Consider the following 18,625-nt stretch of genomic DNA (forward strand, 5'->3'; position numbering starts at 1 on the left):
CTGATTTGCCCTGGGCCCCATACCCTGCTCAGATCATCTCTGCATCTAGTCAAAGGGTGTAAATGAAATTAGAACCTGGGCTTTTCCACATTAACAGAACTGTTCCTAAATCTACATTTTGTTCAGTAGCAGAAGGCTGCCAAAATTGCACTGATGAATTCACTCAAACATTATATACAGTAATAATCATCACAGAATGTTACTACTATTTAGTTATTTACACCCCAATCCTACTAATTACCCTTCCAGGAGGCCCCCATTAACTCCAATGGCATTGAATCAAGCCATATATACTAACCAACCCAAGTGGGATTTCAAGTGTGTGCAGGCAACCACCCACATAGGATAAGCAGTTTGCAAATTTAGCAGTTTATGGATTAAATTTACTAGTACTGGCATGACCACTAACCTCAAAAAAAAATTTCCTTTACTCAAAAACAAAAAAAATAGTATTTAGATGTTTTGTGAAAATAATATGTATTCATTTATGCTTCTCCTCTGCTCATTTTTTGTAACTTGTACTTAAAATCTACAGTGTGGTGTTTTCTCTTTGCATATTCAAATCATCTTGCTGTCTGCCTTTATTTCCATATTTTAAAAAGTGCAAAATGTCAACGGGCATTCCCCTTAGTGCAGTATCTAGGGGCCCATAATGAGACTCAATACCTAAGATTTACCAGACATCCTGCATTTTTTAATAAGCAAAAAGGATCTAATGGAAGGAAATTTATATTGATCTTTGAATTGATTTAACGCTAGGCTTGGTTTATGAGTCAGAAATTTGTAATTATTAAAAATCATAAAATAATTCCACATTATGAAATGATTTTATAATTAACTGATGTCCAGTAATTGCATAGGTCTGCCTTTTTTTTTTTCTTATTTGCATGGGGAAATTCCCTTTTATAAAAAACAATAAAACAGTTCATGAGGTCCATTTCAATGCCATTATTACACTTAGTAGTTAGATGTTATGAAGAAGTTAAGTGATCTGTTTTAGTAACCTTATGGCTACAATTTTCTCCTAGTTACAATAAAATGAGATTATTTAACCCAAAGTGCCACACTTCTATTGAATATGAAGCAATAAAAAGCAGACCCAATGATTTGCTTCTAGACCATTTCAAGAGCAAATGATGTCTCACCTGGGGAAGCGGAAAATCATTATCATTATAGTGCAGACAACTCCATACAACAGTCCCACGTTAGCAGCAAAACATATTGTAAACACGTAGGTACTAACCCATATGCTCTTTGAGAAAGGAAACAAAAGAATCAGTTAATTTAAGCTACCACAGTAATGTATATTTCATCAGTTGGAGACAAATATGTTAAAGCACAGGCAGTAGGTTCCCAGTTTGGAGATTTATATTAGAATAATTGAACTGGCAAACGAGGAATATGGAAGTGTGAAAACTATGCCTTTCCCTTGGGGAAGACGAGTGATGTGACACTTTAATAAGCCTAATGGTCACAAAAGCACATTTCTGAAGCATTTAAAATGACATGTTTCTGCTGTGGAAATATTTTTCAGGCTGAAAATAACTGGCTTGCAAAGGTTCTATCTGTATTTCATTTTCTAATTTGGAAAGCTAATGACCACTTGTTTGCTGCACACATTTTAAAAACCTCGTTTTATATAATGCCATTTTGAACAATCATGTAAGAAATAAAGATATGTCATTGAGGAATTGCAGGTCATATTTCACAAGGAAGTTGATTACAGGTGGCAATTCTCAGGTTCCTAAAAAGTATAACTTGCTGGAAAATGGATTATCAATTCAGCAAAATTTTATTTTTTTTTAAATCAAATCCTGAAATGGAAATAAAAAACAAAGTCTCAAAATATTTTGATATTCAATACTCTCTCTCCACCCTAAAATAAATTAATTGGCCTAAATAAAACTTTCAGTTTCAATAATTCTGTGTTGACTTCTAATTTTTTTTAATAAAGAGAAATATATTTTTAAACGTAGTCACTCTGACCTGAAAAAAATTAAATATTTATTTCCAAAATGTTAGAATCAGGATACTTGTAATCCGTTCTCATGGGAAGTTTTAGTTTTGTATTTGTTGAAAAATTCCCGACCAGATTTACTGAGTTTTCACAAAATTTAACAAAAGGCATTATAAACTAATAACTATCACTAATGAGTTTAACTGGTCTATCAGAAGGTTTTATAATATGATTTCTTCCTTGGATGGATGATTGAATATCAAGACATTAGTTCAGAAACACTAAAACAGAGTTAAATACTTTGGATCTACTCTTAGGAATTATGCCTGGGCAAGGACTCAATGATTTAGCTCTCCATTATCCAATATAAACCAAACATCATACAGAAGGTAGAATGTTTCCCTCCATTCTTTACAGGACCAGACTACAGCAAAAGGATTTGCAATCTTTCTTGAGTGATACGTCTACAAAGCATTCTTTGAAAATAATGATAAATTCTAGATGCATCTTAAAATTAAAACTCTTCTACCAATTACTGTGTATGTACATGTACAGAATAACTCTTGGAAAAAAAAGCAGTCAGAACTGGTTGATCAGCAAGTCATTAAGCCTAGAGTTTAGACTTTCCAACTATGCTTGCTATTCACCAAGCTATTGATTACATGCAAAAAGCTAATGGAGAAACTTCGTATACCAAATATAAGTTGAATCAGACTAAGTCTGTTCAGCTAATATGCAATCTTTATTGCTTTTCACACACAATTCCTTGAAGTTAAATTACAAATCTGAGTCTCAGTACTGTATGTTATTAACATCCCACCTAATTTTACCAGAGATATGACATGCAATAGTTCTCTGTATTTCAGCTCTGTAGGGAATGTTTCCTACTCTGAGTCCTCATGAGTCTAAAACACCAGCTGAAGAAATGGAAGAAAGGAAAACCTTCAGCTAATTATAAAAAGTATTAGAAAGGATGGACTGGGAAAAAAATTATGAAATCATATAAGCATTGGGTTGGAGGGGACCTCAAGGGCCATACAGTTCAAACCCCTGCATGAATTCAGGTTACACTATTCTTAACACTCAGAATATGCCAAATGCTGATCCAGCCTCTTCATGAAAATTTTGAATGAAGGAAATGTTATAGTTTTTCTAGGCAACTTGTTCAACTGTCCAACTGTTCTGACAATCAGAAAGGTTTTTTTCCTGAGATTAAAACGAATCTACTTTGTTACAGATTATACCCATTGCTTCATATCTGGCCTTCTGTAACAAATAAGAACAGTTGCTCTCCCTCTTCTCAATGGCAGCCATTCAAATATTTGAAAACTACTGTCCTGTCCTCCCTTAATGTTCCTTTCTCCAAACTAGACATACCTAGTTCTCCCAATCTTTCCTCATACAGCTTGAATTCCAACCTCTTTATCATCTGTGTTACAGGCCCTTGAATCTTCTCCATTTTCTCTACATCCTTTTTAATATGCTGAGCTCAGCAGTGTATGCACTACGCCGACAGCAACACAGAGCCCATTTCTGGGGATTCAAAGCCAAAAATGTTGAGTACTTCTTATCCAACTGATATTTCTTACCCAGTTGATACAACTCGTGTCTAAGCACAGGATCATAATACTATGTTAGCATGTGTTCTCCCCTCAGAATCTCTCTGTGATCATAGACTACAAGGTCTTTGAGAAAGGGACCATTATATGCTTATTTGTTAGTATGACATCTAGCACAATTACCCTTGGGCTTCTGGCCACAAAGGTCATATTATGTAATAAATAATAAAATACTATTTTTCTCTAGTAGAGACAAGGTTAGTGGATACTGCTGAATCTTTCTGTCAGGTTCATTTGTTGATAGGTAAACAATAGGTAAACTTATTGTAGCATCCCCTGCCATTGCAAATGCTTCAAAACTAGAGCAAGATAATGGAAGAGATGCTGGAGGGAACAAAAGCTGTACTTAATTTTAGGAAAGCTGGTGACTGCTATTTGGCAATCCAGCGTTCTTCATCTTAGCTGTAACTGGAGACACCCAAGGTTTGAGAAGATGAGCCAAAACAATCATCCCCTCACCTGCCAATCACCCTCTCCAACATTTATGTTGGCCAAGGATCAGAATTTTGTTATTCAGGGTAGCACCCAGACTCTTTAAAAAGCAGTTTTGTTGATCCTCTGTTGGAACATCGTTAATTCATGGGTAGGTGTAAGGTTACACAGAGAATCATAAAAACATCAAAGATTTTTTTGGCAAGCAACTATCAGAGAGAGATCAGGGGCTGATAATTTAACCATGGCATTCTCCAAATCTTAACAATAATGTACTATAGGTACATGGTTGTTCTTAATAAAACTTTTTCAACATCTGCAACCTGCAGGGCTATACTGGGGCGGGGGGGGGGGGGGGGCGGTTAAGTCTAAAGGGAATAGAAAAGCAGTAGGTTGGATGCATGAATTTATGTTGAATCCTTTGTATCTCTGCACATGTGGAGAGGGCAAAGCACTTAGAAGGGGCCAAGAAATATTGAGGTACCAGGACCAAGGGCACCTGGTGCACTGAAAGGCTTTTTGATCCACAGCTACAGGGTCCTGGAGTACTAGGGTGGAGGGAGAGGGTGTGGGGGAGGTACCAGGCATCCAAATCAGGGTAATCAGGCAGATTTCCCTGGAAACTTCAGGAACAGGTCGGGCATGACCAGCAGTCCCCGTTTTGCAACCAAAGGACTCTCCATGGTCATATGGGACAGGACTAGAAACTATGGATTCAAACTGCAGCAGAGGAAATTTAGATTAGAGATTAGGTGGAACATCTGACTATGAGGGTGATCAATCTTTAGAACAGGCTATGTAAAGAAATTGTGCAGTTGCTATCCCTGGAAGTTTTCAAGAGCAGGTTAGACACTTGGCTGGGATGGTTCAGTTAAGGATGATCCTGCCTTGAATGTGGTGCTGTACTAGATGACCTCAGAAGGTCCCTTCTAGCCCTTCTTTCCTATCATGCCAATACTGAAGTTAAGCATAGCTTATTATGTAGCTCAGTACTTTTCTCTAAACAAACTGGCTACAGCAAATGTTGTCAGTGTACCTATTTAGAGCACATAACAAGTTGACACAGTGACTGTCCTATGGACTGATCTGTTTATCTGAATGGGTACAGAACAAGCAGCAGCGGTGTAATCATCTCATTTTGCTTTATCACCAAAAAGTCCCCCTTCCTCTGCTGCCTGACAAGAGTCTCTTGGATGGCCAGGTGCCTTCTGCCACTGTGTGGCATTCACTGGAGCTCTAAGGAACCAAATCTTTCCTTTTGTGGAGCACTCTCCCACCTCACCACCAGCTGCGCTACCAGGATGGCAGGTGTGCCATGGTGACCCACTGCTGCATTGTGTCCTGGTCAGCACGCATGATGTCCCACAGCCTCTAGCGAGAGTTGCACAGGGTGACAAGCAAGATATGCCACGCCTCCTGGGTCTCTGTGCTTGGGCATGGATGGCAGGACACCATGGCAGGGTGCAAGCAGGCTGGGACATGGAAGGATGTGCAGCTCACGATGGAGGGTTGTCACTCTGGGGCTCTCCTACAAGTCTAGGACTAGGCACAGGGAAGGGTCCACAGTGACACAGCAGGGAGTCGGGGGTGGGATTGCCCATGCCCAGCAGCCAATCAGGCCTGGGTGCCTGGCTGCACTTAGGTGAGAGGAAGGTGAGCTTAAGTGCCCCCAACCTATTGGCCTCAGCCAGTGCAGACAGCCTGAATGCCTCCCCACCAAAGGGTGAACATGTGTTCTGTTTGCTACTGATCTAACCTACACCACTTACAGAAAACTGCATAACTTAGACTGATTCCACCTCATGCACGCTCTTTGAATGTCTGTACTTGGCCACATTGGTTGCCTTAAGTGCAATGTGAGCATATTTCCATCAAGGGCAAATAGTCTATCAGGTTCCATTCACCCACTTCTTACAGCTGAGTCAAGAAGAGCTCAATGAGGAGACAGTTACAAATAGAGGGAGTTGGAAATTAGCCTCTGTGGATTCGGCAGTTGAACAATGTGGGCCTAGACTTTATACTATGTAAGAAGCTACCCAATGCCTGTGCCACTTTGAATCCAGAATACAGACTCACTTTATCACAGAAAATCCAATAGATGTCCAGCCAGTGACTATGGGACTGGAACTGCTCTTGAAAATGACTGTATTAGCTGAGGATATTTTTGGAAGTTTGGATAAATCATAGTATCATAGGGCTGGAACAGATCTCAAGGGTCATCTGGTCCACTCCCTGAACAAATGCAGGAATCATCCCTGTTCAAAGTTTATCCAGCCTCCTAGTGAAAACCACCAAAGAAGATTCCCTGACTTCCCCTTGGCAGCCTAGTTTTAACAGCAAGGACGACTTTCCTGTTATTTAATGCATATTTACTTTGTTGTTATTTACAGTCACTGCATCATGTCCTGCTCTCTGCAGCAAGGAAGAATGGATAAAGACTGCTATCATGCCCCCCCACCCCAGTCACCTTTTCTCCAAGTTAAACATGCTTAGTTCTCTCAATGTTTCCTTATACAATGTCACAGGGCACTAAGGTGTCTGCTCCTCTTAAAGCAGAGATTGCCCGGGGAGGGAACACAAAGAGCCAGATAAGAGTCCAGGTGCAGGTTGCCATGACAATTGGCTAATAAGGGAATTGGCCACACCTGCACCTGCTTAGCTGGCTGGAAGAGGCAGGCCCCTAGGCCCATATAACCCCTAAGGTTGGGACCAGGCAGTTCAGTTCCCTGCCAGCAGCCAAAGGGGAAGGAGCTTTCAGGAAGGAAGGGTTCAGAGCTGCTACAGCCATCAGATATGCTACTCTTAGGGCTAATGGGGCACTAGGAACCCATAAGGTACCCTCACCTACAGAAACCCAGTATTAGAGAAGGAGTTTGCCTCTTTTAAAGGGGCAGAGCATGCCTTGCACTTTGTGTTACGTTATAGCCCAGGGGCTTATGTTTGATTGCTGTTGTTTGTTTGCTGTCTGATAATACCGGTGGTTTGGGTGAGGCTATTTGGGGAAGGAGGAGGCCTCACTGGGGGCCCACTACAGTGTGGGGACCCAGGCACCAGTGAGGGCGCAGAGACGGGGCTGCGGAGAACCCAGGCACCAGTGAGGGCGCAGAGATGAGGCTGCGGCGAGCCCAGAGAGGACAGGGGGGACAAATCACAGCAAGGCCTAGGCCAGACAACATCAATGCCATCTGCGAGGCTTGGGGCATGGTAAAGGGACAGTTGGAGCCATGCATATAGTCCATACGGCTGACAGACTTAGGAACCATCCACCATAACGTGGTACGCCAAGGGGTTTGTGAACCACAGGGTTCAGTAAGCTCTAGCCAGACCGTGTCTAAACCCAAAGATCAAGGGCAGCCTCCCTATATCAATTATACCAACAAGATGTGGTGGGCGAGATAGAGGGTGCCTATAAGGCAAGACTGGCACATTTAAGGAGCCTAGGGGTAACGTGGCCACTCCTAGGGAGCCCACCCTGCTACATACAGCTTGCCTTCCAACTCCTTTATAATTTTTCTCACTCACATCTGGATCCTATCTAACTTTTCCACATCTTCCATAAGATGTGAAGCTCATAACTGCACATAACACTCTAGATGAAGTTCAACCAGTAGAGTGACACTATCACTGTCCATGTCTTGCACCTGTTACTTCTGTTAAAGCAGCCCAAAATTACATGTGCTCACATTTCTGATTCATGTTAAGTCACTTAAAGCTTGAAAAAACTGAACTCTAGCTTTATTCTTCAGCAGGGAAGTTTTTTGAGATTCAGGAGGAAAGAACATGCAGTTTCCTGCCTGGTGCAAGGGGACTAGACCCGATGATCTTGCGAGGTCCCTTCCAGCCCCTTATAATCTATGAATCCATATACATAACAGATATATACTGTACATTATTCACTTACTTAAATAACAATCCCAATTTTTGCCTCCTGGTTAACAAGAATTTGGTATGATGTATCTGTTTATTGGTTAAGTGCATAAACCCCATAAGAGCATAGGAATTTTTCAGCCCTGCTGTCTGCTTAATAGTCTAATTAAACTCCATGACCTTTATAATTCTAAAGCAGCCTTTAACTATGTCCTGTCAATTTTAATGGTATTATTAGAAGCATAAAACACTCTAAGAAACAAGATAATGAGGTGCCTTAATGAGGTGCAAAACAGTTTGGAACAGGCTGTTCCTGTAGCTAATGGCACTGTTTATGTTGAAGTCAGGTTCTAAACTTTTATTTAGTCCCAATACTATGCACTTCAACAGAGCACACTGTATGTATAATTTATAGGTTGTATTATCTTGGCACTCTCTGTCTGCATTGTAACATATGCAGTCATCTCTGGTGATCACCCCTGAAGTATATGTTGTTAAAGCATGAACAAATCAAGCCCAATTCAGGGGTTAGATAAAGGTGGAGTGTGGGCAGCCAACAACCTGTCATGAATTAATACTCTTATGGCCCTGCATGCTGTGAATGCTGATGAGAAACTTTATTTGGTTCTGTGGGAAAGTGAGACTCTAGAAGGGCTGGGCCTTGGGAGGGACCTGGCCAGAGGTTTATAAAAATGGAGTTAGAAACACAAGCCAAATCCATGGAATGATATCTAACTCAATGAATGAATGAATGAATGAATGAATGAATAATTTAGAGAGTGATATTTAAAACGGACTTTCCCCACATTACCTTCTTGTTTCTATTGTAAATTGTGTTGGATTGACAGTGCTGGAACTCAAAGTCCTCTCTGCACCCCTAAAATGACAACAATAAGCATAATAATCTTGATTTCTATGTTTCATGACACACACCCTTTTATATGTTCTCTATTCAGCATCAGTCCCAAAAAAGGACAGCTACTAGCTATAGCCAAATATTTTAGGAGATTTCCCATCTTCAAAACACAAGCTTAGGCAATGGAACTTATTCATTTCCAATATACTGTCAACTATTGGCAGAATCCTTTGCAGTTCAAAATAAGCACTAATGTTGTCATTCACATCACTTAGTCTTGGTGGGACTCCTGAAAGAATTCAGCAACCAAATATCCATGCTTCAGTTTATATTCCTTCTTAGAGAAGGCTACTATCTAGAGTAATATGCTTTACCATGTCAGTTTAAGAACTGAACAGATGTGATAAGACAACATTCCCAGAATGAGTTACTGTTCCAATCTAGTCAACCCATAAGATCCCAGAGGTGGGATCGGGCACGCACACAGTTCCTTTAGGACCTAGCAGTGGAATAGCCTAGCACTGGAGTAACCAACACTATTGTCCCCGAAGACTTTAGCTTTTATGCTAAACCCCATCTTCTAGCTCAATGGCCAGTGCTAGACCCCGACTCCATGTGACGCACAACAACTAGTGAGACAACGGATCGATGCCATCATGCATCACCTGCACACATTGCTCATCAACAGCTTTATTCAAAATGGAGACAGCTTCGGGCCAGCTTCAACAAACTGGGGAGCTGCCACGAACATTAGTTCTTTCTATACTTATACACCTTGGTTTATGCTTATTAACATTTTTCTCCACCTTTGTCCCTCTTTTGTTCCACCCATATTCCCTCCTATTTCAAGCTCCACCTCTGTTTACTGTTTGTTTCATTACCATGGAATTACCTATGCATTTCACTTATTTACATGTCTTTTTGCTATGAGTGCATACCTAAAACCATGACCCCGGCTTCTTTTGGTCATTTGAGGTTTCTTGCTGATTTTTTTCACCATCTCCAAGGTCTTGCTTCTGCTTATCTTCTAATGACAGCCGGTGGTCTGCATCCTGTTCTTCTTACACAGTGAGCTATATATATCTTACAACACTACTACATTGTTAGGAAAATGCCTGCCTAAGCGTCTTGTAACGTTACTTTTAATATATCATTCTGCCTTGTGGTTAGCTGCTTTTATTCAGCTGCAAATCCAATGCTCCCCAAGCTCCAAATACTGTCACCCTAACAGCCAGGAACTCCCATACAAAATAATATATGCAGATGCATTCGACCAACTGCATATGCTCTTCATCTTCTCTTAAGACTAGTGATAGGTGTTAGGGGTAATATGTAATAACTCCTTCTCTAGCTTTCTCTTACAAACATTTCTTCTAAATAGAAATCAATGCTTCCAACCTTCTCACCAAGAAAATGAAGCCTCTGCTAGGCCTGGGAGAAGCAGCAAGTATTTGCTTCAGATTTGGATTCAGCCGATACAGGGGGACAGTGATTTGATTCAGTGATTCGAACCACTGTCCCAATTGAGTTTGGCTGATTTGGATCTGGAGATTCTGGCTCCACCTACCCCATGCTGTGCAGCCCGGCAGCAGGCAGCTGGGGCTAGCCTCCTGGAGTGCAGCCCAGACCAGCCCACCCTGCGTGGATCCAGGGGCACACACCCGCTCCTATGCCCCCCTGGACCAGCTGTGTGTGGTGGCGCGCAGTGGCGGGAGCTCCCCTCCCTGAGTCCTGTGCCCTCCTGCCCCACCTGGGCAGCTTATCCCAGCCCCAATCCCTCCCTCGCTGTGGGGGCGTTGATCTGCCCCCTCCACTCCCCTTCCTTCCCCCCTCCACCCACTACAATAGACTTACCAGCTGGACACAGCTGTGTCCAGCGTTGTTGAGGACTGCTGCCTGTTTAGTCTATGGCTGAATCCCTGAATTGGTGCTGAATCTCTCCAAATCAATTTGAAGGCTTCTGAATTGATTTGGACCTTGTAATGGGTCTCCCAATTTGATTCAGATTCAGAGATTTGGCCACCAAATTGGGCCGAATCTCCTCCAAATTGAATTGGCTACTGAAGCTTCGCACAGCCCTAGCATCTGCCCAGTAAGACTCATGAGCTCAGTCAGGTTCTGGAATATCTTAGCAAAAAACACCATTTAGTCAGACCAGGGATGTCCAACCTTTTTGAATGTGGGGCCAGATCATGAACTTTTTATCACCCGGTGGGCCGGCGAACCATATTCAAAGACCTCACAGGAAGTGGTAACAAATCACCCCACCAAAACAAAAGCACGGTGTTTCCTTTCATTTCCTGTTGCAGCACCTCGGGTCTCAGAAAACAGCTTGGAGGGCCACATGGTGGCCTGCGGGCCGTATGTTGGACAAGCCTGCATTAGACCAATGCAATCATCTCATGGCGCAGAACTGCCTATCTTCCACAAGCCATCATCAATTCACTGGCCCAAAATACAACTTCTCTCCCCATCATCCATAAAAGTCACCTGGGATTGCTAGCAAGCTGCATCAGGTGTGAGTGAAGACCAGACTGCAAGTAATACAACACATACTCAAACCATGAGACATGAGAACTTATGACACAGAATTAATGAAAAGCTATGCCGTACTTGTCAACACCTTATTTGTCCTTCTCTATTACAGAATCTGAAAAATCTCACCCATCTGAACTGTACTATGAAGTGGTTTATCAATCCAAAATTATTATTATAAAGAGATCCTCCTGTGTCATGTGTTATGAGGAAATCCTATTTCAATGATGAAATCTCAGGTTCAATTTTGTTTGCCTATATGATCTACCATATTTAGTCAAACACAAGACAAGATTTTTCCCCTTAATCAGCATGGGGGAGCCCCTTTTCTTACACTCATACACAAGGAAAGTTCACTAAATACATTGGCTATCCTTAAACTGTTGCCAACAGCAGCATGTGCTGAGCAAGAGAAGCCAACTATGAAGTGGATTAAATGAAGCCAATACTGAGCAAGACAAAAACATGTGGCTCATATGGGACAAACATACTGATGAGAACCATTTTTTTTGTGACCCTTAAAAAAAACCATACAGTTGCTCCCCCAGGAGGGAACAAGCATCACACCTGGAGCTACTGCAGCCCCAGGCCAGCACTTGGAGAGACCACAGCATGCTCCAACACCATCCCTTGATGCCAAAAATGCTGCTGGGAACCTACCACAAGGATAAGTTAATACAGCCCATCTGAAGAAGATATATGACAATGCCCATTGTGTGCATACCCCTCAGCACCAACTCTTTTACAAGTCATTGTGAGCCACTACATTGAATACATGAATAAATTTATACATTTTTCATATACAGAATCTAATTATCAGAGGTATTCTTGTACTCAGGGTCATTTTATATTCAACTAAATATTCATTTATATTCAACTAAATATAAACGGAACAGTAGGATGCAACTAATTCACTCAGAACAGAATTAGAGTCCAGCTATAGTTTCATAGTTGTTAGGGGCTGGAAGGAACCTTACAGATCATCAGGCCCAGCCCCCTTGCACTTGGGCATGGACAGATATACCTTTTAAAAGGTAGGGTATTATGGCAGAACAACCGTGAATCATTATGGCTGCTTGCAAATGTTTAAAAAAAAAAACCAACCAAAAAATGGCACTTCACTTTAAACTTGACATGCTTCCACTGAGCCTAGCACAAGCCCAGAAGAGGCAGTATGTTAATTGGACCCAGCTTGCCTGACATCTGTATAGATTGGGTGCTTTAGTGGGGCATTTTTGGTGCTTTTATTTAATATCTGAAGTGCCTGATCTACACAGATGCTATGGAGCTGGGTTGATGTAACGCACTGCTTCTTCTGCTAAGCCGCTTTTTTTAATGTCTGCAAGTAGTCTAGAATCTTAAGCTCTTTAAATGGTTGTCTGTCCTCACCCACAGTCACAGAAACAGATTCTGAAGATCTATAAGCAAATCCAAACCACTACATGTAAGATACAGCCTTGTTGGGAATCTCCGTGTCCATGGCAGGACAAATCGACCTTACTGAAATATGTAATCAAACCAACACCCAAGAAATCATCACTGAGATCTGATTGATTCACATCCATACTTACTTGAATATTTGCCAGGGTTGAAAGGATGTAGACAAACTGAAGAGAGTCCAGTGCAGGGCAACAAAAGTGGTTAGGAGACTGGGACACATGACTTATGAGGAAAGGCTGAGGGAACTGGGCTTATTTAGGCTAGAGAGGAGAAGATAGAGGGGATTTAATAGCAGCCTTCAAATATCTGAAGGGTGGTTCGAAAGAGGATGGAGCTAGACTGTTCTCAGTGGTGGCAGATGACAGAACAAGGAGCAACAGTCTCAAGTTACAGCAAGGGAAGTTTAGGTAAGATATTAGGGGAAAAAATTCTCACTAGGATGGTAGTAAAACACTGGAACAGATTACCCAGAGAGGTTGTCAAATCTCCATCCTTGGAAGTTTTTATGACCCAGGTAGACAAGGCCTTGAGTGGGATGATCTAGTTGGGGATGGTCCTGCTTTGAGCAGGGGGCTGGATTAGCAGGGACCTCATGAAGTCCCTTCCAACCCTAATTTTCTATGATTCTATGAATGCTCACCATCATGTTCAGATTTTACATTGGCATATACCCCTTTATTACAACTCATTATACCCATTTCATTTTCTATTCTGTTTTACATCCCATGCTAATGAGTCTTTTAGTTTTGACCAGACAAATCCTGTTTGGCCCTGAACATCTAAAGTAGAAACCATCCATTGTGCTACTTTCATCAGGATTAAAATCCATGCAGCAGCATGAAATACACTGTTTCTTCCCATATCTTATGATTTTATTTCCATGTCCTGTATATTTCACCCTAGAGGAGTGAAATATATAGAACATATGGAACTGCAAGAACTGAATACTAGGTTTAGAATACCAGCAAAACTGTGCTGACTAGCTATTGTGGTCCTTTATACATATACAAATTTGGACATTCTAAATCCATTCAAATTAATCAGGTCTGACTATAAAGCTTTTTAGTCTTAAATTATGCTTTCTCCTTAATAATTTGCCAAAATTCCACTTCTGTTTCTTATAAAGGCAATTAAAATTTCAAATGCTATTATTTTGAGACTGAGGAAATAAGCTGGTAGTACATAAAAAAATTTACTGCTTGTGCTGGCATATCTCTTCTCAGAACTAGCAGTATTAAGGTTTGTTTAGTAAGTATGTGTTTAAGCCTCTCTCAGGAAAATCTCCTTAGGTTAAATTTCACTTACCCAATCTATTTTATCCACATTCCAATATTTTTTTAAGTCACGGAACTGCATTAGCATCCCCTTTAGACCAACAACAATGATACTTGCTAGAACACACTGAAAAACAACAAAAAGGGGAAAAGGGGAATTAGGGATTTGCTAGATAGTAAAATTGGCATTTTTCTCAAATTAGAAATTAATGTAATCATAGGCACATTAAGGTAAATGTTTCAAAAATATAATGACTACAAATAGCCTATAGATGCCTGCCGTGCACATACCATTCCAAACCTCTTGCATAACTTTTCCTAGAATGAGGAAAATGTTATTTTTTTAAGGAACTAACCAGGCTCTTCTGCCTAAATGGTAATAGCCCAACATCATTCACTCAGGATCAATGAGCTAGAAACTTACAGTTACTGAGAAGATGAATCCCCTACCCAGATAAGCACCATTCCTACTCCCTGCTACTTTCTGCAGATAGCCCTGGTGCAGACATAGGCAGATTAATGCATGGGCCAGCTGGGCCCGAGCCCTAGGGCCACCAATTCAGAGCCCCGAGATCTCAGCAGGGAAGCCAAAGGAAAGTTTTTAACTTGGCATGTGTTTGTCTCCCAGGAGGGAGACAAAAAAAGGCGCCCAGTTTAAAATCCCAGCTTTCACATTTGTTTCCCTGCATCTGGGAGCGGGGCCCCTCTGCTATTGGGGGGGGGGGGGCAGGCTGGGACAAGCCACCTGGGAGTGTGGTACCACGGGTGCGGGGGGCAGGCTGGGAGTGCCATGCTGCACCTCTGCAGGTGGGCAGAGGTGCTGGGGGGGCAGGGGCCTTAGGAGACTATAGACCCTCAGAATTCACCTTAGCCCCCTGTACCCCCAGCCTGGCAAGGTCCTCCCAGCCTCCCCTGCCAGCACCAGGAGAGGAAGGGGCCCCTCCCCCTCCTGCAGCCAAGCTGCCATGGAGGGAGGGGGCCTCCAATTTTGTGTATGCACAGGACCCAGGATCTTAATCCATCTCTGGGTGCAGAGAATCCAATTACTTTAATGTAGGATAAAGGCCAACTCTGAATTAAAGTGTGGGGCTATAAGTAGGAAGGGGGAGGACAGAGAGTGTCAGGAGCAGGAGGAAAAGATTAAACTGAGTGAATACTGGAAGAGGAAAGGATTATAGACCACTGGTTCTTAACCTTTTTAAGGTAACAGCACCTCTCCTTGGATTCAAGGCACTCCTCAGAAAATGCCAGCTCTTGGCTTTCACTTATTTGTTGACTATTAAAAAGTAACAGCAATTCTTCTGTTGCACAGAACTCAGAAAGACCACAACAAGGCAGGATTTTTTAAACCCTCTGGATCCCTATTTAAAATGTCTGGGTTTGCACATCCAATAACGCTAATACTGTAGCACTCTTAAAAGGATCTTGTGATACCCTACAGTGCTGTGGCACCTTGGTTCAGAATCATTAGATTAGACTCAGTTTCATTCATGGGTACACTCCCATTTGCTCTATATGGTTCCTAATACTGTTAGTAGTTCTGTATTTATGTCAAAGAGAGAACCATCTTCCTCTTAAAGGAGTTATTTCTTGTGAAAATGCACAGTGGAACTTTTCAAAATAAAAATAAGGGTTAACTGTACCATAGGCAGCCAGTATAACATTGGTCCCATTGCATAGATCACCACAAGTATGAATATACAAGATATCAGGCAAGCCACCTAAAAACAAACAAACAAACAGAAAAAAACACAACTTTAGTCAATCTGTATAGGAAATCTAAAACCAGCTGAATATGCTAGGTTTGTCAAAAATGCTGAGACTCATAAAATATTGTAGACACACTGTGGATACAATGTAGACAAGCTAAATATTTTGGCTATCAGGATATCTGTAGATTGCAAACATTTGTGGATAATTTCAGTTTTAGCCTCTGAAAAATTACCCTTTGCCCAATTAAGTGCAAATATTTGTATTAAATATCAGTATTGGCCTCGATCTCTATGTCATATACAAAAGCACTATGTAACTTGTAACATCAGTTGCTGAAATATGCATGCGTATCTGGAAGCAGATTTCACAAGATTAATAGCAATGTGTGTTCATTTTGTATTAGCATTTACCAGAGGCATAATTAACAATTTTTTTGCCCTTGGCAAAATGCTGTGTGTAGGAGAAAGTGCTGCTGAGCAACAGAGAACATGGGGTTGGCATGTTAGTTTTACCTAACATAGGGACCCAAAGTCCACGGCTTCGTCTGGCACATAGTTGTCTGCCCACCTGTTTGCTGCAGCTGCTGGGCAGAGTACTTGCACCCAGCTGTTGCTGCTATAGCCATGGTGTGGGGCTGCTACAGCTGCAGTGTCATCCTGGCACCCCACTAAATGGGTGCCTGAGATTGGTGCCATGCTCCCCCACCCCAGGTTTCCCTAGTAGCATTTACAATAACAACTAGGGCTGTGCAAAACAGCAGCGATCCATTTCAACCAGTGTTTCAACGTTTCAACAGAACAACATTTCATTTCAAATTTTGTTTCGATTTGAAACAACTGTTCCGTTTTGTTCTGTCGAAACGGCGAAACTGTTTTGACATTTCGCCCATAGGCTATAATCAGGAAGAACAAAACAGCCTATAACTTTGTCGTTTCTGGCTTGATTTGGAGGAAACATGCAGGAATAGTAGCCCCTTCTGAGGGTATAAAGCCTAACAAGTTTCAGGGAGATAGGTGCAGGGGATTTGGGGAAACTGCACCCCAAAATTTTAAAAGCAAAACTCACGTCATATTTATGTGTTAAGCCACAGTGGGGTCAAAACTGCAGGCATGCTAGCCCCTGTGAAGGCCACAAAGCCTGCCAAGTTTCAAGAAGATAGTTGTAGGGGTTTGGGGGAAACTGTACCTCAAGCTGCGGACAAGCAAAACTCATGACATGGGAACAAGCAAAACACATGGCAGGGGCTTCCAGAACCCCTGTCCCTATCTCCTTGACAGCCGGCAGGCTTTGTGGCCTCAGCAGGGGCTAGCAGGCCTGCAGCTTTCAACCTGCTGTGCCTTAAGACACTCAATGTCACCCATGTAACAAGTTTTGCTTACCTGCAGCTTGAGGTACAGTTTCCCTCAAACCCCTGCACCTATCTCCTTGAAACTTGGCAGGCTTTGTGGCCTCCACGGGGGCTAGCATGCCTGCAGTTTTGACCCCACTGTGGCTTAACATATACATGTGACACAAGTTTACTTTCAAAATTTGGGGTGCAGTTTTCCTGAAATCCCTGCACCAATCTCCTTGAAACTTGCCAAGCTTCATGCTCGCAGAAGCAGCTACCATTCCCGTAAGTTTCATCCAAGTCAAGCTGGAAATGACAAAGTTACAGGCTGTTTTGTCCTTCCCCATTATAGCCTATGGGCAAAACGTTGAAACAGTGTCGAAACAGTGAAATGTTTCAACTAGCTTCCTTTTGTTCCAAGGCTGTTTTGACTATATCTGTTCCATTTCAAGTTTGCTGTTTTGACCTCGAAATGGGTCAAAACAGTGTTGAAACAAAACTGGCAGCAAAATTCTGCACAACCCTAATAACAACCCCTTCATCTTGGACTCTGCACAGATACTTATCATCAAATTTAATAATGCAGTAAGAATATTTTTTAAACTCTTAATCCTATTAATTATTTTGAGCAGGAGGAGTTTTGTACTTCCTTTATTCTTACTGAGAGAAAAACTTGTATTTTGCCAGCTCTCAGTGAGCATCCTTGTGAAGGATCAATGTATTTTACTCAAAATAGATGCACCAGCAATCCTCAATATAAAAAAAAATGGTTTGTGCAGGAAACAGGAATCAAAACAAATGCATACAGAATTCAAGGACTCTATGCTTCTAGGTGATATTGTACTATGTTAACCTGGTGAAAACTGCAAATGAATAACCTAATCCTGTATAACAGGATTATGTCACAGTGCTCATTAGATCTCAATCAAGTTCTATCCAGGTTTATAGAAGGTATTTGGCAATAGATAGATAGGTATTTGCCTGCTTTTGATCCTGATAAAGTGTTTCTGTAATAAAACTGTTAGGCTTCACTTTAAGAGATGAATTAATCACACTCTAGATAAAAAATATTAGGAAATGGTATGGGCAATTTATTTGACAAACACCATCAGTGGAAACAGAGAGAGTGCCCAAAGGAAAAAAAAGAAAAGAAAGAGGTTCACAAGAAATTCTTTTTGTTGAGAGAGAGAAGACTGTTTTTGGTACTGGTTGAGGGATTTATCAAGGCCTTTCACCCCCATTGGCTGCTAAACTAAGCTATCATGAAAAGGTAAATGATCAGAACACTACACAATCCAAATACAGGCAATGAGGAAAACATGAAAATGTCATTAAATGTTGTGATTCTCAGCCTTTTTAAACTCCAGGCATCCCTCATTAGACTCAAGGCACCCCTCAGAAAATGTCAGCTCTTAGCTTTCACTCATTTTTTGATTACAGAAAAATAAAAGAGCAAGTCTTCTGTTGCAAAGAACTCAAAGACCACAACAGGTCAGAATATTTTTAACACACTGGATTCCTATTTGAAATCTCTGAGTTTACCTCGCAAATCGTGTATAGGTGTTTGTACTCTCAGTGCCCTTAAAAGGATTTCATGGCACC

At 41.6% G+C, this 18,625-nt stretch overlaps 1 protein-coding gene across 5 annotated transcripts in view; it reads right to left on the minus strand.

Annotated features, from left to right (window-relative positions):
- SLC26A7 (solute carrier family 26 member 7) overlaps nucleotides 1-18,625 on the minus strand; it is a 146,909-nt gene that overhangs the window by 26,013 nt on the left and 102,271 nt on the right. For 4 of the 5 annotated variants that reach the window (XM_006268766.3, XM_019486513.2, XM_059723895.1 and 1 more), the window contains 3 exons: nucleotides 15,624-15,701; nucleotides 14,012-14,107; nucleotides 1,146-1,252 (listed from right to left, as the gene is read on the minus strand). In XM_006268766.3, coding sequence (XP_006268828.1) covers nucleotides 1,146-1,252; nucleotides 14,012-14,107; nucleotides 15,624-15,701 — 281 coding nt within the window. The remainder of the gene's footprint in view (nucleotides 1-1,145; nucleotides 1,253-14,011; nucleotides 14,108-15,623; nucleotides 15,702-18,625) is intronic. The other variant, XM_059723893.1, reaches the window with a different exon arrangement.

This window comes from Alligator mississippiensis, chromosome 3 (assembly GCF_030867095.1).
Source record: "Alligator mississippiensis isolate rAllMis1 chromosome 3, rAllMis1, whole genome shotgun sequence".
NCBI classification, from domain to species: Eukaryota; Metazoa; Chordata; order Crocodylia; family Alligatoridae; genus Alligator; species Alligator mississippiensis.